The sequence below is a fragment of the Plodia interpunctella genome, chromosome 19, assembly GCF_027563975.2.
Source record: "Plodia interpunctella isolate USDA-ARS_2022_Savannah chromosome 19, ilPloInte3.2, whole genome shotgun sequence".
In the NCBI taxonomy this organism is placed as follows: domain Eukaryota; kingdom Metazoa; phylum Arthropoda; class Insecta; order Lepidoptera; family Pyralidae; genus Plodia; species Plodia interpunctella.
Genome location: NC_071312.1, coordinates 1,272,164 through 1,295,552, shown reverse-complemented (window position 1 = coordinate 1,295,552; position 23,389 = coordinate 1,272,164). Strand labels below are relative to the sequence as shown.

Sequence of the window (23,389 nt, the reverse complement as noted above, 5' to 3'; positions counted from 1 at the left end):
ATAACATTTCTAGTGTGAAAAACGACAATATTTTTTACATATTCTGTTTTACTTCTTTGTACGGTATGGGGTTGACAGAGTTACTAAAGTAAGGAACATCACGTTTAGCTGTATGGCGGGCTTGGTAGAATTGAGATTGAATAGTAATACCAACCGCCCCGATTATAAAACTCTCCACTTTGAAAATCGAAAGATGACGGCACTGACACCATTTATGTAATATAAATTATAGATACATACCTAAATATCTATATCTAAATTTTTAACTCGTGTGTCAGTAGAGACAATGGTAGTACGTGTCAACTCAACAATATGGATGAGTACCCTCATGTAATAAAATAATAATAGTTTCTTTCAAAGAAAATGCCTTGCATAAAATTGGTCTGTCATATCTACTACATTTAATATTTTAATATTATAATTTTTATTCATAATTTTTAATCTGGCATTATAAGCGGTAAATGTGTTCAATTTGTACTCATTAATCTCATTCATTTTTTTAGTTTAAATGGAAAATGCGTGAAAATAAAACACCAAGTGCGTGTTACCACTATTTATTGGAATTTTCCTAAAAAAATTGAATAAAAAATATTGTATCTCCTCAACATGTTACTTTAGAAATGATATTATATAGTTGTAGAAAAAAACGCCCGCTTAGCTCGTGTTGTTTATTATTATTTATTAAAGTACACTTATTATTTGGTGAGCGGAACGCGGGCAGCGCCGTCCGTCCGGAGTCTGCCGCTTGCCAGCGCTGGCCGATGAAATCAATCTCTAAACCGCATCACAAATGGTAGACAAGTCTCGATCGAACATGCTGTTGATGATATTTTTGTATGAAATGATAACATGTGATGGTGTTTCTTGCATGAAATTATGCACTAGGTACTTGGTATAAGATATTGTCTACATTTGTTATACTAATATAAACAAGATTTGTAAACCTATACAAAGCCACGGGATTAAAAAAGAAAACTAAACATTTCTACTGTAAAATAAAGTTAATATCGGCAGTGTTTATAAACCTTGTAATGTTTAGAGATTTACGTTGATCTAGCTGGCGCCATTGTCACATTATTTCAATGTACACGTCATTGTGAATCGGGTGCTCTTTTATTTCCATATAAACTGACACACTCGCACAACTCTGTTACAAAAATGCACATTTTCAGAAACTTAGCACCTCTGTCAATCATTTATTTTTTGCATCATTCGTATCAATTATTCATACATTCAAACAAAATACACATTAGACTATTGAGATTGCGATTACGGCGCCAACCAGCTGTTATTATTAAAACTAGACATTCTGTTATTTGTGACTAATCAAATACGACGATATTTTAATCAAGATTCGACTTGAGATCCAATTTTTTAATTTTCGAGTATGTAGGTGTTGACGAAAATGGAAAAATCTTATGTTTTTTTTTCGATCAATTCTCAAGTCAAACTTTACAATTATATGCATGGTAGGTCCACCGCTGGCAAGTGTTGTGTGTGTGAACATGATGTGTGTGTGTGTGTGTGGACGGCGCGGTTGTTGTCAGTCTCACTCGCTGCTCTTACACTAATCCTCTTCTTCGCCGCTCTCGGATTCTGAAATTACAATATCATATTAGCATTTCTATTATAATGACAATATTACTGAATTGATGCATACAGATAGGTTAACAAATATCTAGGATATATTCTGTTTCTATAGGTACAGTCAACAGCATACCAACCTACCCAAATTCATCATAAATAAAAATTCACTCATATTACCGCATGCTGTCGAATGTACCTTCTAAATTTAATTTTCAGTTTAAAAACCTCGATAATAAAGCAGTTGATCTTCTAACATACATACATTTTCGTGTCATTGCAATAAAGAAACACAATACAACCTATACACGTTGTATTTTGTTAAAAATACAACAAATACAAAAAAGGATATCCTTTTTTTACTTGATACGGAGATCCCGAATGGAATAGCTGTGTTTGCTTTTATACGATTAATATTGTCGTGTGGTCAGTGGGAACAGTCAGAGTGAGAACACTAGACCGCGGACGAGCCACACGCTACTGTCGCACACCACGACACCGACCCCAGCAGGATGCTGAGGCCGGCTCTAATCGTGTGCAGCCCTAACATGCAAGGGTTCACAGACTAACAAATAATAAAAAAGCTAGGGTTAACTAATTTCTTGGTGTAGACAACGTATTTTTAGCTACAAGTTTTTTGAAATTACTTTCACAGGCACTTTACACTCTCCATTAAACTATCGAGTGCATAAGATGTTGTATGCATTTAAACACTGCAGGTAATATAAAATACATATCATATATAGTTTTTTGTTGGTAGACGTAAGCTCTAGTTTCGCTAATTCTAATCCATATCTACTCTCTTTCTACATGTTAAGTCCAACCTGTCGGTTGCCTGTAAGGAACTGCTTTAGCGATAAGGCCGCTTGTACAGACAACAGCACATCAACCCAAATACATTGCAAACTCTGCTATTACGCTTCATAGAGGTTCATGCAGTGACTTCATGTTGACTGTACTTCCAACCTTTTATCTACTCTTCTTGCTCTTTAATATAATAATACTAGCTTTGGCCCGCGACTTCGCCTGCATGAATTTCCAACGGGAACAGTTATTTTTCCGGGACGAAAGGCACTTTAATGTCCTTCTCCATACTTTAAATAATATGTATGCAAAATTTCAAAACGATTGGTTGAGTAGAGGAACTTGAAGAGTAACAAACTTACTTTCGCATATATAATCAACTTCCATGAAGCCCTATTTCCTTTCCCCTAAACGTTCCTCAGGAATCACACTATCTATTGGAGAAAAGTGCATGAAAATCCGTGCATTAGTTTCTAAGTTTATCGCGAACAGACAGAGAGACAGACAGACGCGGCAAAGGACTTTGTTTTATAATATGTTATCCTCTATATGGAGCCATTATAAGAATATATGGAGACGCAGACGCACCTTCCTCGGCGCTCTGCAGCCACTCGACGAACTTCTTCATCTGGTCGAGGAACATGAGCTTGCCCTTGCTGGAGTTGGGGTCGCGGTACCAGCGCAGGATCACCTCCTCCGAGAGGACGTTGGTCTTGTACAGCATCAGCACCAGCTTGCTGAACGCGCGCATGAAGCTCATGTTCTCGTAGCAGTACTCTTGCACCTTAAAGTATAATTTTTAAAAGGACATTGAGAAATCTGCCACAGATAGTTGAAATGTTTTTTTTTTTCATATATAGCTTTTCTTCGATGAATCTTTTTAACTGTAAGGGGTACAAATGTCTTCAAGTAATTTTAGTGACCGAGAATGGACTTGTGTGGCGATATTAAATTATATGTGTAATTTCTTGTAATTATATTAACGTGTAATGATATTAATGAATAATTGACATGATATTAACGTGTAATGATATTAATGGACAATGATATTAATGTAAGATGACAACATTAGGAAGAGAGAGATAAGGTTAGAGAAAGATAGAGCTAGAAGTTAAGATGGCGTGAGGTTCAAAAGTAGGAAAGACGTGTGAAACGACTTGGACACGAAATGGCTCTAAGCTTTTAATTTTTGGACATTAATACATCACCTTTCCCGGTTTCCTTCATCAGAATGAAATAGTACTTGAAAGTGTACTTGATTCTGATGAAGGAAATCCAATACAAAAAGTAACTGACGTAAAATGTGCATTTCTCAAAATGTGAATCTAACCAGCCTTCAAAAATGACCTTTCGGTTCACAAGACACAGTATCAAATTAGGATTAAATGAATATATAATAAATGCACGTAAATTTGCTAATAAAGGAGAATTTTGAAAAAGACAAGAATTCTACTAATGCAAAATTTGTGAGCAGTGTATTCAGATTTTTATTATTTCACGCAAAATCTATTGGACCGATTGTAATAAATATTGGTACACGGGTAGAATATAATCAGTTGGAAATAAAAGTAAAACAGACCTTGGTGAGCAATGCAATCTCCGCCTTGGCGCTCTGCGCGAACGCAGCCAGCAGCGGCGTGTAGTGCCGCAGATGCTTGGCCGCCTGCTCCGCCAGCAGCTCCTCCTTCTTGTTCCATTCTCCGCGCGACATCACGCACTGCCATATCTGTAAATATACCCTCGTCAACCAACTGTAGACTATTGTGGACGGCAATAAGGTCGGGTTTTCTATCAGGCTGCCGTGTCGACATGGAGTTGAAAGCGTAAGAGGCGATCGGCCAGACAGCAGAAACACTCTGCCGTGTAGTCGTCGCGACGTAACTGACCACTCTCTGACTCGTCATCGGGTATCATCATTTTGAAATTAGAATTTCAAATCAAATTTAGAATAATTTATTTTTTTTCTGATACGATACTAGTTGAAATGGTTACTCTATATATTGATTTTCTATTTTTCTATATTATCTAAATTATTTTTTCTACTGTGTAACCTCTAAGTGAAGTGTCTTTATCATGTTTCTCATCTGAGAGTTTTTCCAGTTTGTTCTGCACCCAAGCAAGTCCAGGGCCCCCTGTAGCACACGGCATACTCACGATGCCGACGACCTCGTGGTCGGGGATGGCGTGGCGCGCCGCCATGTCGCGCAGCTCCTGGATCAGATCCCGCACCGGCTTGTCGTCCGCCAGCTCGTCCAGCAGCGCCTGCGTCAGCTCGCGCCGCGCCTCCTGATGTCACTCACATCAATAACGACGTTTTTATTGACAACTAGATGCGCCCCGGGGCAATTTCGGGATAAAAAGTACCCTATGTGTTATTCCAGGTTATATTCTACCCGTGTACCAAATTTCATAACAATCGGTCCAGTAGATTTTGCGTGAAAGAGTAACAAACATTCACCCACACGTTGAGTTAGTATCCCACAACACAAGTCTCAAACTTACTACTCTGGGGCTAACTCGATCTGTGTGATTTGTCCTAATATATTTATTTATTTCATTTTAAAACACCACCACATTGCAGGTCGCGTACTCCCCGAACATGTGTCACAAACTTTCGCAGGAAGTAGGACTGTGATTATGGTTTTGAAGTGAAGTAACAAGCGTTATACAAGGTGTTACAAAATACGTATACATACATTCGAAGTCGTAAATAAACTTCGAATTAGGAGTGGGTCGTCGACGCACTTTCCGAGACTAGACAGTCTATGAACGTTCATCGACTATAGTTGAATTTATCAACTAGTCGACGTCACGTTTTCGTTCAGTCCACGTTTAAATTGAACGGTATGTTAAGTTCTACGAATCAATCAAAACTGGACTGTTTTTCTACGCAAGTAAAGTTCAAAGTCGCTTGAAGTTAATTCGTTCATCGTTCGCCGCGAATAATTCAACTAGTCGACGCAAGGACGGTGGAACGTCAAATCGTCGATGCATTGTTAACCGTCTATAGGTCCATTCGACGCTCATCCCTACTTCAAATTAAGTACCCATAGTACAGTGTTTGTGGTAGATCCTTTATGCAAAGTTAATATAAACATTTCTATAAATGTTAATATCTGGGTGAAACAGTCCCAGTATAGGAGTACTGATCACCTGTCTGGTGCTGGTACAAGTGTCCCCATACAAAATCAATAAATGTTAAAATTCACTTGGAAGTTTCACATAAAAGATCTACCAACATACAGTATCTCACCACTTCGGATATATATATAGATATTATGTAACAATCCGTAAATATTGGCTAAAAATATAAGAATAGACAAAATTGTTAGATCGGAGATTGACATCCACAATAGGTGTCAGATAAACCTGTAATTCAGGTGACTAAGGTTCAGGATTTTATATCTTCGCCCCAAGTGCTTAAAATGAGACTCGGATTCAAATGTAGTACAAAAATTGGGCTAGTCTGTATCAGTGACAACAAACCGTGATCCCAATAGCCGTACGTTATTATAGCACACTTCGACACCGGGCCCAGCACACTACTCGGACCGGCTCTAATCGTATGCAGACATAACACAGAATATGGAGAAAATAATTATGATTGAGATGGAAAGTCATTTTTTTTCAAGATTGACTTGGGTTCTACATGTTTTTCTATACTCATAAAATATTATAACTTCGATTTAGTATTTCATAACTTTCGGAATTTACTTTGGGTCGAGCTCATAACACCATATATAGTATGCACGGCTTTTTAAATATCATTATTAAATACCAATATTCTTCTTTCCAAAAACCTTCTGAACTAATGTTAAATTCCAAAAATGTTGAATCATATGATGTTGGAATCACAATAATGATGGTTCACACAAAGAGACCTGGCTGGCCTGCGCGCGATGCAGCTTGAGCAGCTCCGCGAGGCCGCGCAGCGCGAACATGCTGGCCAGCACGTCCTCGCTGCGTCGGTTCAGCGGCAGGAACTCCAGCAGTCTGCAACGGATGTACTAGTTATGTAAATCAATACTATCGTTCTATATCAATAGTATTGTTAAACTATCGATAATTTGGCAATACTAGCTCAAATTCAAAATTCTTTAGAGCCATGCCCCATTGCTCGGTTGTGCTGCGTTGCGATGACACGAGTATGTGTAGCTACATTGTACATGTTTTCTATAAGTTTAAACATTACTTCATACATATTCTACGTTCTTCTACATTCATCCGTAGACGGATGTCAACGTGACTTATGTATGGTAATTTTCATAGGCCACCACTTTGCTTCCGGTGAAGGACAAACATACATCATAACATACCATTAATTTTGCAAGACTCAATATGTCGCTTTACATGATATGGGTCTAGAAATCTATCTCATTTAGATATATTAAGCCTGTGATTCTACTGAAGCAAAGAATGCAATCCCGTATTGTCAGTAATTGTATGTCACTTACATACAATATTCGAATTCATTTTGGGAAGTATTAATGACTACTTTTTGGGAAGCACCAAACGGATGATCAGTCCTCCCATACTGGAACAGTACATACAGTTCGTATTCATAATTTTAAATATAATTTTATATGTAGCGACATTAATGACGTCGCCGCAACGGTACGGCGGGCCAGTACAATGCTGCGATGTTTTATCCTCGCATTTATACATCAATCTATGTAAGATGTGGACGTTGATATAATGCAGAGGAATATTATCTGTTTATTATAAAATATAGGTAAATTTCATAAGGAAACTGACTCAAGCTATCTCAATGTACAGCAAATCTAGCAAACAGTATATCATTTAGTAATAATGTAAATTCGTCCTCTTAATTTTTAATATATGTATAAGAGCTACTGGAGAAAAGGCTGCGGTGAAGTTTGTTCTGCCGTTTCTTCTTCACCTGCGCTTTGGAAGCCTAAGTATTTTTTAACGTCAATAAGTGATGTATATCATACTAAATTGAATAAAAGTTTTTAATTTGAATTAGATTCAATATGGGTATATAACATTACTATATTCTAAGGCTTAGAATTGTCAACCATCACATATAACTATTATCCATAACACCATTCATATTGTTCGAATTAATAAATATTTCATTAGTTATAACAAATGATACAGACCTGCCTTCAAGTTGCCCCTTCTTCAAAGCGGTGACGAGCGAGGCCACGCCCCTCTCCTGCTTCACGGTGGAGAACACCTCCAGCACGAAGTCCAGCGCCAGGTTGTCCTTCAGCAGGTGCTCATTCACCAGGACCAGCAGCACTGAGGGGGGCACACAACCATTACCTGTGGACACATGAGAGGGTTGTAGACATATTCATGTTGTAACTTGTATGTTGTGTGTGACTGTTTGGTATCAGCGCAGATTGAACGAGTATGTTTTATCAACATTGAGTTTCAGGACTCTAGCCGTGTTTTTCATCATTTGGTGATATTGAGGCTTTTGCCCAGCAGTGGGACACGTAAACATGCTATTAAGAAAAATTATATGGAGCTATTTTCAACAGCGCAATCTTCGAATTTTTAAGGCTTATTCAAGTGGATCTTTGGCTTTGAGGCATCACAGCCACCTTTAAAGTCCAGAGCCAGGTTATCCTTCAACAGATGCTCATTCACCCAAACAGTAGCGTTCACTAAAACTGCTTTGCGACTTTGCGGAGTCACGGCCAGGAATGTGACCGACACCACGCGAGTATAAGACAGAGACAGAGACAGAGAGAGAGAGAGAGAGAGAGAAAACAGAAATCCATATGTACCAATCCAAAGGGCAGTCATACGGGCTAGCTTGATGCGTTGCGGAGGTTCGAAGCCCTTAAGGTAAACCAGGACCTGCAAATAACAAAACAATATGCTAAAATAGTGTGTGAAACAGTTTTTTTACTACGAAAAGAGAGAGAAAGAGATGATGATGATGATGACCTTAAAGTATTACCACTTTTTCCGCTACATATGAAAGTAATCAATAAAGATTTGACTGTAGCGCCATCTTAAGCCGGAAATACACTATCAGCAAACTCTACGTCGACTACTAGATGGCGCGGTGGTCGTAATATCATTTACTAATGTTAATAATTAATGAACACTATAGAAAAAGTTACTAATGTTAATAATTAATGAACACACTAGAAAAAGTTCAATTTTTTTATTGCTACAAAAATCTACAGAAATTTCATACCTTTTTCATCTCCTCCTCAAACATTTTCTCCAAGTATTTGTAACGCCTCATCAGCTTCACAAACACCTGTAAACGGACAGACACACATCACAATTGTGTTATAAATAAGAAGATAATATTTATAATAATGGTTTATCAGCAAAAATTGAACGAGAAAGGGTATTCTCAACATGAGTTTCAGGACTCTAGCCATTTTTTTCATCATTTAAAAACAGCTTAAATAAAAATAAAGGTTTTCATGACAGACAAATAATTATATAAGCATTATATGCAATATGTAATGACGATTACCATTGTATTTAGAATAAATAAATGATAATTCGGGCTGGCTCACCAAGACGCCATAAAAATATTCTTCTATTTTTAAATCAACTTAATATTACAGCGATCTGTCGTATTATTGACTAAGATACGTCCGATAAGAATGGATTTTTCGAAATTCGATTCCTAAACGGGTGAACGCGGGCGAAGCTGCAGACAAGAGCTAGTATAGTATAAGTAACAAAGTAACAATATATTTTTTAATAAGTAACTAATCATAGGGACCCAATTAGTGTATATAGTTACTAAGCAAAAAATATTCAAAGTTTTTCTAAAAAACGTTGAAAGTAGTTTTCATCGACCACCACTTGCTTCCGGTGAAGGAAAACATCGTGAGGAAACCTGCACACTTGTTGATTATTAACTTGTGTGTGAAATGGAGAAGGCAATGGCAAACCTTCTACATTCTATCATGAACTCGTCTTGTTCTCTCATGATGCATGATAATCTATCATACATCATGATAAAACAAGACGAGTTATCTATAATAGTATAGTTTATCTATGGTATATCTAGTACATACCTGTTCGAAATTGCGCATAGTCTCCATATCCTCGTTGGCCGCGAAGATGCATGTGTTGGTCTTGGGCGACTCGCCGTCCATAGACACCGAGCCGCCAGGCACTGGCAATAGACAAGAAAAAAAAAACTAAGTTTATGTCCACAAGTTGATAAATTAAGGAGAAATAAGACGATTACTCAGATATGAACGAACGAATGTTTTGTCCACATTTAATATTCAGGACTCTAGCCTAATTTTTTCATCATTTAAAAAAATCTATTTGGTCAAGTACATCTAAACAATTTGTCCAATTTATTTAACTATTGCACTCTGTGGTCTTCCATGTGAATTTTTAAAAAATGCTCACTTCATAAACTTATTCATGTTTACTTCATGAAGCGCCATTGACTATCAGATTTTTTTTACCAAATCTTATAGGAATCGCGTACTTTCGGGATAAAAAATACCCTATATGGTAATCTAATGTATCATTAAAAAAATAACATGAAAATTGGCCCCGCCGTTTGAGCGTGAATAAGTAACAAAAAATTTTTCTTTGGTGTCATCCAAACATCTCTAGTTTTCAATTAAAAGCTACTTATTTATTATTAAAGAATTTAATTGAATTTTAAAAGTTTCATACAGTACTAACGACCCCTACAGGCTTTGCTCGATTAAAACCACACATCAAAATCCGTTTCGTTCAAAAGATCTAAGCATACATAGGGACAAACAAAACTTTTAAGACTCCTGTACTTACTGTCTGTACTGTGGTGTCTTTTTGACCGAAATAAATAATTATCTAAACTATTTAATTAAAACAAACACATAGGCTTACATATATGCTAATTAATCACAACCCGCAACAATTGGCATGTGTTGAAGATCAATTTCATCTCATCGAGAGATTCAAATGGTTTAATTAACGTCATGCCGAGGTCGACGACTCGGCGCGACGGGGACCCGTGATACATTGACCCTACCTTCTAGATACTGTTTAGTGAATATTTGGAAAATATCGGGTTCTAAGACTTGCCCTGAATTTTGAACAAAATCGTTTATTATTCATCATCAAAAGCCATTTAAACGTCCCCACTGCTGGGGCACAGGCCTTCCTCATGGATGAATAAGGAGTATGGGCCATTGCGCCACCGCTGGCCCATTGCGCGTTAATTCGCAATGGGCTCCGTTTTAACTACTGCAAATATAACCGGGACCAAGGACTTAACGTGCTATCGTCCTGTACGAGCGAGCTTTGGTCCTTCGAGCCGGACTAAAATGTGAGATCAGAACCCCCACATTTGATATCAAGAAATGTTAAAAGAAACGAGTGACGCATGTATGTCGTAAGACTCATTTATTGCCACTGTTTATGCAAAACAATTCGCCGCTGTCAGCGTATTAAAAATATAATGAAAATGTAGGAGTTCGCTCGTACACGTCTTATTTATCCAACAGTTTCACTAGCTACTGGCAAGCGGAGAATACACGTGAGTGTTCCATATGTTTAATTATTAATTGAAAATACTTACGAAGCAGACCGCCGGCAATGAGGACGTCGAAGATGACTTCCCCATAGCGGCGGTAGTCCAGCTTGGACCCGGCCGCGTCTAGGAACTTGTAAGCCGCATCCAGGTCGACCCCGGCGCGCTCGAGACCCTGCACGAGGGCATCGCGAAACCCGTTCGGGTCGTACTTCTCTTTTTCATCTATGGGCGGAAAAGAAACATTTAAGTTGATTCTCGTGAAAATAATCCTACTTACATTATATGTATATAATTTTAATATTATAGTTCAGACTAAAAATACGACAATGTGCAGGCAACAACAGCAAGTAGCTATCCAAATTCGTTTCAAATTTACCGTTTAAGTTACCCTACATAAAGTTCTATGTAGGGGTAACTTGAGGCGCGGTTTGTTGTCCATTCATACTAATGTTACAAATGTGAAAATAAAATTTCGAAAGAAATTGTGAAAATTACTTTAAATGATTTTCTATAATGATAGACATAGATAAAATTGTTGTAATTTCCTATACTGTAATACCTTTTACTGATTTGTTATTATTTAGTAGATAGCATTGCATCTCATTTATCGATTTTTGCATACCCATAGACGGTAAAACAAACACATCACGGCTTTTTCTTTAAACATCAATTTGTACTACCTGTGTTTCCTTTTAAATTTTTCTTTCTTACATGATACATAATGCCCTAAAAGCGCCTATTGGAATTTGGAATAATGATTGGGTTAAAGTTTGCTTAGCATTAATAATTGTTCAAAGATAACTGTCAGTTGTTCTCATCGTTAAACATAAATTATCTATATTGCGGAAAGACTTCATTACACAATTAAATCATTATCAAATACGTGCCATTGTGCGCTATCTTCTTAATTAGCCGTGTCGTGTTATGTTCATTTTATTTATTGATATTACTTATAGCAAACATACGAAAGTCTAGATTATGTGGCATGTTATTAAACTGTGGAGCCCACAAACAGTTGGAATAGAAACAACGCGACGCGACGCGCGCTCCGTTCAGCGCGCTCCCCACCACCGCGCGAGTTGTGCCGTGATGCGAATTACGTGTGCAGTATCAATGTTGTACTATAAATATATGTAAATATTGTAAAATAAATTATTCTACTTCCATTCTTCTCATTGGCATTTTATTTCGAGTAGTCTAAGCACACTACAATTGGTGACCCCGAAAAAAGAAGAAATCTCATAAAAATGGAAAAGAAAGAAGAATTTTCTGACGCGTCCTCCTCTCCGGAAGCGGTTGCAAAGGAAGTGTCAACTATTTCTCTACAGTCAAGAATACCGCCGTTTTGGCGAGCCCAACCTAAGCTGTGGTTCGCACAATTTGAAGCCGTGGTATCTTCATACAAGACCAGTGAAGATCAAAAATATAATCTCGCTGTCGCCGTGTTAGAGAGAACAGACATCGAACAAGTGAACGATATCATCTGCAATCCACCATCCACTGGAAAATATCTAGCGCTGAAGAAGAGACTATTGTCGGTGTACGAAGAATCCGAATCCAAGCAATTCCAAAAGCTGCTAGGAGGATTAGAGCTGGGAGAACAGAAACCTTCTCAACTTCTTCGTGTAATGCGAGATTTATCCGGAACAAAAGTCGCCGATGACGCCCTGAAAGTTCTGTGGATGGGACATTTGCCGTCGCAAGTACGAGCCGTGCTATCTGTCAGCACAGAATCCTCGCTCGACACCATGGCTACGATGGCAGACAAGATGATGGAGCACACAGAACAAGCGGTAGCAGAAGTCCGTGAAGATTCAACCCCTAGAAGCAGCAGCGAAACGCAAAACAACTTGCAATTTCAAGTCTTAAGCAAACAAATAGAAAAGCTTACACTTGAGATTGCCGCTCTCAAAGAAGGTCGGTCCAGATTTCGTGGTCGTCAACCCTTTAGAAACCCACGCCAGAACAGATCATCAACCAGATCGAAGTCGAGAAACGGAAGAAAACCAGGTGACCCAGAATGGGAATGCTCGTATCACTATCGCTTCGGTGATAAGGCCAGAAAATGCCAGTCACCCTGCGCTAGGCGACGGTCGGAAAACTAGAAGCAACATCGACGGTGGCGGGCGTTGGTGTTACTAAAGGGAGTAACCGCCTCTGCATCAGGGAGCTGAACACGAAAGAGCGTTTTCTCGTAGACACCGGCGCAGACATATCTGTATTAGCAGCGAAAAACAGAAACCAAACTCCGAGCAACACCTACAAGTTGTACGCAGCGAACAATACGCCGATACGAACCTACGGAGAGAAAACTATAAATCTCAACATAGGCCTTCGTCGCACATACAAATGGACATTCATCGTTGCAGACGTACAGACATCCATACTGGGCGCAGATTTCTTACGAAGTCACAAGTTACTCGTCGATCTACATCAAAAGAAGCTCATAGACAGCGTCACTGATTTGAAGATAGAAGTCATAGAAACAACAAGCAATCAGCCCACAGTATACATCATAGACCAAAATCACATATATCAAGATATCTTAAAAAAATATCCCGAAGTACTACGCCCGATGTCAGTGAAGGAACCAGCAAAACACAGCGTCACACATCACATCGAAACCGCCGGCCCCCCACTCTTCGCCCGGCCTCGACCCCTCCCACCCGACAAGTACAAAGCGGTCAAGATTGAATTTGAGAAAATGATGGAGATGGGTATTTGCCAACCATCCAAAAGTCCATGGGCGAGTCCATTACACGTCGTCACAAAGAAAAATGGCTCACTTCGTGTGTGTGGAGACTACAGAAGACTTAACGCCGTGACTGTACCCGATCGCTACCCCATACCGAGAATTCAAGACTTCACATACAGATTGCACAATAAGAAAATATTTACGAAATTAGATTTAAAAATGGCATATTATTGGATCCCAATTCGAGACGAAGATAAAGCAAAGACAGCCATCATTACACCGTTCGGACTCTTCGAATTCAACTGCATGACGTTTGGCCTACGAAACTCTAGCCAAACATTCCAAAGATTTATGCACGAGGTACTACGAGGCTTGGATGACATCGTCTACTCATTCATCGACGATTTATTAGTATTTTCAAATAATCCGGATGACCACAGAAGGCACGTAGAACTTGTCCTGGAACGCCTAAGTAAATATGGAGTATCGTTAAACATCGAGAAATGTGAATTCGGAAGAAACAAGATTGAATTCCTCGGTTATCAAGTCTCAGTGGAAGGGATAACACCGACCGAAGAGCGCACTCACGCCATCTCTAACTATCCGAAACCAAACACGGTGCAAGATCTTAGAAGATTTCTTGGCATGGTCAACTTCTATCGTGACTGCCTACCTCATCAAGCCGAACATCAACACGAATTAAACAAATACTTACATAACGCCAAGAAGAACGACAAGACACCGATAGTATGGACAACTGAAGCCGAAACAGCTTTCGATATATGCCGACAAAGCGTTCTCGAAGCTACTACGTTATCACATCCAGTACCCGGTGCACCGTTATCTTTGTTGACCGACGCGTCTGACTGCAGTTTGGGCGCAGTGCTACAGCAAAAAGAAAATGAAGTATGGAAACCACTCGCATTTTTCTCGAAGTCAATGAGCGAGACGCAACGGCGATACAGCGTGTACGATCGCGAATTACTAGCTATGTACACCGCTGTCAAACACCTACGACGTCTTATAGAGGGGAGCGAAGTGACCATTTACACCGATCACAAACCTCTAGTAAACGCCTTAACAAGACCGCCGAGCAACAGTGACACACCGAGAAGAGAGAGACAACTACATTATATCAGCCAGTTTTGTTCAAGAATCAAGTTCATACAAGGAGAAAAAAATCTAGCAGCCGATGCCATGTCACGCATAGAAGAAATAGATCTACTCACATGCATAGATTACGAAAAATTATCACAAGAACAGAAAAGAGATATCACCCTACAAGATTTGAAAAATCATCCGAAATTAACTTTTGCCGACACAATTCTGACAGGCGTCACTCAACCTATCACGTACGAGACATCGACAGGGAAAAATCGACTGTATCTACCACAAGCTTTTCGTTATGCCGCTTTCAAAGCGCAACACGAATTAAGCCATCCAGGAATACGCACGACGAGAAGAATAATGACTTCAAAATATTTTTGGCCGTCTATAAACAAGGACGTCGGAACATGGGCCAAATCCTGCATTGGTTGTCAGCGTGCGAAGATTCATAGACATGTCGTCAGTCCCTTAGGCGAGTTTTCACCGGCAAGAAGATTTGAACATGTACATACAGACATCGTTGGACCTCTACCGATCTCGCAGGGATACCGCTACCTCGTCACAATCATCGATCGCAACACGAACTGGATGGAAGCGATACCGGTCAAAGAAATCACCGCCGAGATTGTTGCTCAAGCAGTCTATGAAGGATGGATATCGAGATTTGGATGTCCTTTACGAATCACCACGGACCAAGGACGGCAATTCGAGTCATCATTGTTCAATGCACTAATGAAGAAATGTGGCATAAGGCGCATAAGAACTACAGCCTATCATCCTCAAGCCAACGGAAAAGTGGAAAGATTCCATCGCACATTGAAGGCGGCATTGATGGCAAGAGAGGCCAGTACAAGGTGGATAGAAGATTTACCTACAGTTTTGCTTGGCATACGCACTGCACTACGTGACGACAACACTAGTCCTGCACTGATGACGTATGGTTCTACGCTACGAGTCCCGTTCGATTTCTTTGTACCTACAAAGTCAAAGAATGAAGACGCCCAATTCATCCGCCAGTTCACAGAAACAATGTCAACTCTATCACCTGTACAGAGAATAATCGCATCGAGTAAGAACCTCTTCGTATATAAGGAATTATCAACATGCAGTCATGTATTCGTCCGCAATGACACTGTGAGAAGCCCCTTGATAGCGCCATATGACGGTCCATACAGAGTGATAGAGCGAAACAACAAATATTTCAAGATTGAATTGCCACTTCGAGCATCCAATATATCCATAGATCGACTCAAACCGGCACACATAATCAAGCAAGATGACGACGTAGCGGCAAACGCGCAACCGAGCCATCCCCACTCCTCGAAACCCGCACCAGCAACGAGTACATCTCAGCGCTCACTATCTGCTCACACGCCGAGTGCGCCGCAACCACGTATTGTCAAGCCGGGAAAACAGGAAACAACAACTATGCCGAAGATATCAAGACATGGAAGAGTAATCAAACCTTGTGTACGCTTCGCTTGAAGGGGGATAATGTGGAGCCCACAAACAGTTGGAATAGAAACAACGCGACGCGACGCGCGCTCCGTTCAGCGCGCTCCCCACCACCGCGCGAGTTGTGCCGTGATGCGAATTACGTGTGCAGTATCAATGTTGTACTATAAATATATGTAAATATTGTAAAATAAATTATTCTACTTCCATTCTTCTCATTGGCATTTTATTTCGAGTAGTCTAAGCACACTACAAAACTATCGCTCAATGTCGATGACTGTGTTTGGCGTTGTACAAATTCCTGGAGTGTTGCTTTTGCTGGTACGGCCACGTAACGTAAACCAGAAAATTACGTAGCAAATGTTTAGCCGCTTCGGCCCGGCCCTGGCAGAAGGGGCAGACACAAGAAGTCCTGGTTTAATATCGTCAAGGATTATATGCGTGACAATCTTGGTCTGTCTAATAACTAAAGTAGACGAGAACCTTGCAAAGTGGAGGAAACGAAACGAAAAACAGAAAAGTGGACCCTGGGCTCAGACGCTCGATGACGGCGGAAGGAACCGGGAAAATACTCAGATCAGAGATTACTTGTTACCCTAGACCCTTATTTCATAGACAACGGTTTTCACCGCCCCAAGATTTTAAAATGTTATAAGTAGGTAGTTTAATTTATATCGTTACTAACAAAATGGGTCTCCGAAACGTTAATAAAAATATATATAAGTGTGAAGACTCCCTTACATTATAGCAGGTACATACCTATTGAAAGTTATTGAATTTCGCACTGTCTGTCTGGATTCTGTCTAGAGTCTAGACTACACTTACGGACAACACCTATCAAAATTCATGGTAAATTCGCTCCTATTACCGCAACATGAAGACACGCGTTCCACTGTACCAAGGCAAATGCAGAAAGAAAATTAAAAAGAAAACATTTATTAACGTGGCCCAAACGACAAGGTAAAGCTACCGTTTAAAAGTTAGTGTGGCGAATATGAATTTATTAAAAGTTGTATTCAATATATGAGAAAGGCACTAAATTACGTACGTTAAAGTTTATTATGAGTAGACGTACTATAGGTCTAAACTGAATATCTGATGCCAGAAAACTAATAGTTTAAGCTATCAATCCATCTTGTCTTCTTCATTTCGAGTGTGTTATTGATAACACACTCGAAATGAAACTCATATGTCAGATTTTTAATCGAGTCGCCTAAACCTGCAGACTTCTAGTGGCAAATAGTGCACACTAGTGAACTTAAATTGTAAACTAATGTGCAGGTTTCTTCACGATGTTTTCCTTCAAATTCAAAATTCTTTAATTAGGATCTTTTCAATTTAGGATGATATACGTCACTTATTGACGTCTACTGCCGGCTTCGAAAGCGAAGAATCGGGTGAAGAAGCGGCGAAACAAACTTCACCGCAGCCTTTTCTCCAAGGACGTCATTTAACAAATATAAGTCTTATACCGGAAGCAAGTGGTGGTCAATCAAAACTGCTATATATATATATATATATATATATATATATATATATATATATATATATATATATATATATATATACATATATATATGAGTTAGATAAATAAGGCACGAGTGGTATTCGAACCTGGGAATTTTCCAACACAGGCGGACGATCTTAAGCACTTGACCACAACCGAATCTATCTAGTTAGGTATTTCGCTGTTCAGTAAAATAGATTGTTGGGGGCTGGCTTGCGATATAATTGCCAGGAATCTTTTAATTACACATTGTAGTCACAATCCATGCGAATTGTAGCATTATGAGAGAGAAATGAAACTGCTTGAATATCAATAACGCACTTTACTGTGCGCCACAGTTGTTGTTGTGAATAATAATGAATAAGAATTTTGTTATAACCAAAAAAATTGATTCTCATTTCCACGTGTCATTAAAGGCTTAACCCCAAAAATTACATTATATAAGTATAAAAATTTAATAAAGTTTTCTTAATTTCCACATAAATACTATATTTTTGCAATATTTTAAAATAAATACCATGTTTTCTACGTAGGGTGGCAACCCTAGTTTAGTGCGACACACTTGTTATAATTTGCATAGTATCTGGGTCGGCCGGATATCGAATTGAGATTTAATTTTTAGCACTTTTTCTTCGCTTTGTCAGAGAATTCGATTCTGTCGTGTACCGTAACTAATCAGCTTTTATACCAAAGCAATTTGAATCTCATTATAGAATATTAACAAAACAAACCTTCGTATGTTCACCATGTCTTGAGGTAAACAGCTGGCCGCAGTGTTTATCAACTCAGCACCTACTACCTAAGCATTTGAATTTATTGTTTTCCCTGTGACATTTGTTATGTAGACTCAAGGAAATATTTCAAACGTTGTAAATAGGTGGGGACGATTGAATAAATTAAATCATGGATACGATCAGAATAATATATTCTTATACTTGACAATTTCCTGCTTAAACTGGGTCGGCACAGTATGTGTTATGCCAGGTCGGGACCTGAACGGCCGAATTCAGACACAATGCGTCAGTGTAGTGAACATTGCGTAGTTAGTATCAGTGCTTTTATCTACCCGAAAAACCAGCAATGTATACCCAATCCCCCTTAGTTTAGCAAACTGTTCGACGACAGTGTGGAGCTGGCATGAATTTCTCTCATTTACTATTTCAATCGACACTCCCTTCCCAATCATATCATAATTGATACATGGAATCAATCAAACAATATATTTGCATTTGTAAATTAAGGAAATACTCCAAACCAATCTTAATCCAATTTGCAATGACATAAAGTGTTCAACAAAATACAATTTTCTCTTCTTCATATTATATGATGGGTATATTATACGCTACAAATACTAAAATACATATGTGCAATCCATTGCATATCATGTATATAGTATGTACAGGACTCGATACGATGGTAACATAGGTGAATTTGCAATGATAATAGGTAGGATGATATATTGCTGACCGTACATAAAAAACAACTATTGGCTTAGCATTGTCGACGTCCAGCTTATGCAAGTGGGACAGCCGTACGCATTGTTAACACTTGCATACATGCGTACGTGCATTATTGCATCATAAGTGATCTGTTGACGTCATAATGTTATGTGATTAATATAGGTAGGTACTAATCATATTATAAAACAAAGTCCTCTACAGCGTCTGTCCGTCTGTTCGCGATAAACACAAAAACTACTGCACGGATTTTCATGCGGTTTTGACCAATAGATAAGAGTGATTCCTGAGGAAGTTTTAGAGGTATAATTTATTATGTTTTACGAGAGCGAAACCGAGGCCGCTAGTAAAGTTATAAAGGAAATTATGAATCTTCATAAAAAAAGTTTACTAAACTACTAGTCTATAGATATGATAGTTGAAACCTGCCACATTACGAGATAAAAAATTAAAAATAGATTTTATTGAAGGCTTTTTATAAGGTTACAGTGTGTCTCACACCATGTTGTGATAATACCGCTTGCTGGTAATTTTAGCATAATACAATTTATAAGACCTTGGGAAGCCCTACCACCTGGCCATAAATCTCATGGTCCCACATGTTTTAGTACATAGTAGTCTGTCTTTCTTAGGACGGTGGGGTTTCGCAAACTTGGACAGGGAAGTATGGAAAAATATTTTTCCTTTTGTAACTATGAGATGCTGCTAACTAGATGTGCAATCTGTGACAAAAATAACAAGTTTTTATTTAATTAGCGCAAAGCGTATCATCAGGCACACTATTTCCGTATTTTTTGAAGATTGGCATTGGACACGAGTCAATGCTTGAAAGAGATAAAAAAAAAAGATAAGATAAAACCGAGCAGAACTTCGAAGAAATGGAATTCATAGGTAGATGTCGAAACTGGGGCATATTAAACTTGCACGGATTGGAATTTTTATCCCAAAATTCACAAAATATGAACCACGGCATGAAGCTGAAGATGCTTGCAAAAAGTAAACATACCAGATTCCCGCCCACTGCTAGGTAAAAACTTTCCCCAAATTTCATTTCATTGTAATTTTTGTACCAACGTTACACTCTTATATATATATATATATATATATATATATATATATATATACGTTATAACGTTACACTCTTATATATATATATATAAGAGTGTAACGTTATAACGTATATATATAAGACAAAGCGTACCTAATTTAAGTTAAAGTATGTTTTGTCTCGTTCTACCAATGGCAAATTTTGTATAGTGCTATCATAAAATACTGTAAATTTTATGTCAATATAGCACTACACACATACACATACACTAGCTTATATTATGTTTTATTTTTTATGAATAAGAAGATTCGTTTTAAAGATTGGTGCACACCGACTGCAAGAAGAGTGCATTAAAAGTATCGCTGTAAATTATAAATTATACAACATTTAACGAGTACATTTTAGTGTTAATCTCAATGGTAATGTGTGAAATTACTTTCTCCATTGCATGCCACTTTCAAAGGCCTGAATGCTGTGTAGCGGTTGATCTTTGCCTCAGTTTGCGGCGCAAATGCTGGAGCCTTTGTTACGACAAGAAAAGGTTTCTTTTTTTTTCAATAAGATAATGCTTATCTCTTTGAAAAATGCAAGCAAGGTAATTACTGAATACCTTTGGCAGGAACATATATACCTGAATGGAGGTAATATTTATCCCATTGTTCCTAAAATGTGAAGCTCATGCTCATAGGCAAGCAACAACTTAAAGTTATAAATGTATAGAATTTATTGAACTTATTTGGAGATACCTACATTATTTTTTATTTAAGGATGAAGTAGATAATATTATAATGTAAAACAAAAAAAATAGGTTTTTATCCAGCATTAGCACTGATACAGGGATAAAGAAGAAATCACAGGTAACAACTGACTAGGGGTCCTAAAAAAACTAAACTGTTGATAATAAAAATCCTACAAATTTTATAAATGTAATAGCTTGTGAGGATGTAATACTATTTCACTCAAAAACTACTGGACAGATTGTTATGAAATTTGGTACACTCATAGAATATAACCAGGAATAAAACATAGGGTACTTTTTATCCCGCGATAATTTCCACGCGAGCGAAACCCCGGGCGGGACGCAGCTAGTATTTCATAATTAATTGTGGCATATTTCTTGCAGACATTTCAGAAAATAAAGTCAACATTACGTGAATTTTCAATAATATTACTAGTTTTGGTGTTGTGCAATGAAACTATATCTAGAGTAAATAATATATAGGTAGGTATCTAAAATAATCTTTTCTAATTGTACAATAATATTTGGAGATTTTACAACAGTTTAAAACAACAATAATGTTCAAACAGTATTACAACCAGATCTGCCATAAATAGCAATATTTTTTCTTACAGATTCATTAAACATTTTCCTCTAGCAACAGAACCAATGTTGTCTTTGGTTACAAACTCAAGAACATATGGTGAGGTCATTTGATTAACATATGGCCATACTAGCTAGTATGCCATAGTAGTATTCCAGGGGTTCACACCTGTAGGAAATTCGTGATATTTACATAGCATACCTACAAATTTGTTTTACAACCAAGTGATTAAGCAACAGACATCCGAACAGACATTCAAACTTGTTTGTAAAAACATATTTATGTAAAATCGAGTCCAAATGGTAGTTGAAAATATTGTCATAAAAAAATATCTTCAGCTTAAAGTTTATGATGGTGTCAACTCAACAAAAATATTAAAATCAATCATTAAAAATAATAACTTTTGCTAGTCCCACAAGACAAATAAAAAATTCTCGTTGTTAGTCTCATCATTCTAAAGGCAATATCAACGATGGAAAATCACTGAAAAAATAGTTTTTTGCTGATATTCAATTTAACCGGCTTTTCCGTTCCAATTATTGAATCAGAATGGAAATCTAAACAAATACCTATATTAAAATGGCCAATTTCAGTTAAAGAATTTTGAAGTAGGTATACTCCACCTACAAGCATTAGCAGATATATGTAGAATTTACAAAAAAAATGTACCTATTTATGGAAATTATCTTTAAACTTATCATTTTAGTGCATTTCACAAATTTTGATTTGTAAAGTGTGCCCAAAAATATTAGGTACAGAGAAATTATCACAAGCAAACAAACAAAGGGGTTAATTTGTGATAAAATGATATTAAATTATATGTATAGTGTTGTGTTAAGTGACCTAATTGCATTGAATTGAAGCTTCCCTAGACCACCATTTCTAAACTACCTATTCATGGTCAAGGTGCCAAATTAGCAAACTCATCAACCTTGTTTTGTACACACATGTTATGCAAGAAAATTCGAGAAAAATAGAAACTCACCTCTTTTTCTGGTCTTTATCCGTTGACCCGATAATACTGGTTTTTCTACCTTCTGACTCATACAATATATTGCTGAAACAAAAACACGTGGCAAATTAGGATAATGAATGAGTGGCACGAAAGGTGGTGCCCGTTAGGCGGAGGTCGTCGGCCGCGCTGCGCCACGCAGCTCATATCAAACTTAGAACTTCGCCCCTTTTCGTTATGGCGGCCCATTTGCTCTACTTACTGCGAAATTGATGGGTCTGCTGAGATCGCAACGTTCAACAAAGAAAGTTACACGATCAGACAAAAGGATCACTATCTGTGACTCAGCAAGGACTCTCAAATGTCCCTTGACCCGACGTAGAAAGCAAATCGCGCTGCGCAAGCTATTTTACTTATGTATGCACTGATACTTACGTAGTGACAGGTTATGTAGGAGCCTTTTACTCCTTTTGCGAGTTCTCTTGGACTGCGCCTGTTCAGAAAAGAAAGAAACGCTTAGCGACAATCTCTATTCCCTTGGGTAGAGACAACGTGTATGGAGTCGCCGGATTTCCGGTAAATCGCTACGATCGATTCAAATGTAGAGGATCTGAATTTTCTTTTTAAAAATATTTTCTACGATGATCCCTGTTTATAAACTTATTTTCTGAATAGGTAATGGCCGAAATTTAAAGGAAAATAAGAGCACACGGGCTAAAGCACTCCAATAGGGAGAAATGTGTTGTTGAGTAAACCACAACAAATTTATTTAGCCCACTATATGTGGATAGTATTTATTTCAATAAAAGTAAAAATATTTTTAAAGACACAACAATAAATTTGATAAATTTTTCGACACAATTAACAAAAACCACAATAGAATGGGAATTATTTGACTAAAATGGCAGAAAAAACAAAACACCATAGACACTTTTGACGTTTCAATTTTCATTTTTAAGCGTGCGTTCAA

At 38.0% G+C, this 23,389-nt stretch overlaps 1 protein-coding gene across 2 annotated transcripts; it reads right to left on the bottom strand.

Moving 5' to 3' along the window:
- Window positions 1-538: 538 nt before the first annotated feature.
- kra (krasavietz) lies at window positions 539-23,276 on the bottom strand. Of its 2 annotated transcripts, none has more exons than XM_053759982.1 (12): window positions 22,855-23,276; window positions 22,453-22,524; window positions 10,922-11,098; window positions 9,411-9,511; window positions 8,567-8,632; window positions 8,148-8,220; window positions 7,512-7,677; window positions 6,270-6,381; window positions 4,543-4,674; window positions 3,968-4,114; window positions 2,977-3,172; window positions 539-1,596 (listed from the first exon to the last, which is right to left on the bottom strand). In XM_053759982.1, exons 2-12 carry the CDS (start codon window positions 22,511-22,513, stop codon window positions 1,568-1,570), a joined length of 1,260 nt encoding a protein of 419 aa, XP_053615957.1. In that variant the 5' UTR covers window positions 22,514-22,524; window positions 22,855-23,276; the 3' UTR covers window positions 539-1,567. The 2 variants fall into 2 exon arrangements, with proteins under 2 accessions (XP_053615957.1, XP_053615958.1); XM_053759983.1 differs by lacking the exon at window positions 22,855-23,276 and adding an exon at window positions 22,682-22,795.
- Between the last annotated feature and the right edge of the window lie 113 nt (window positions 23,277-23,389).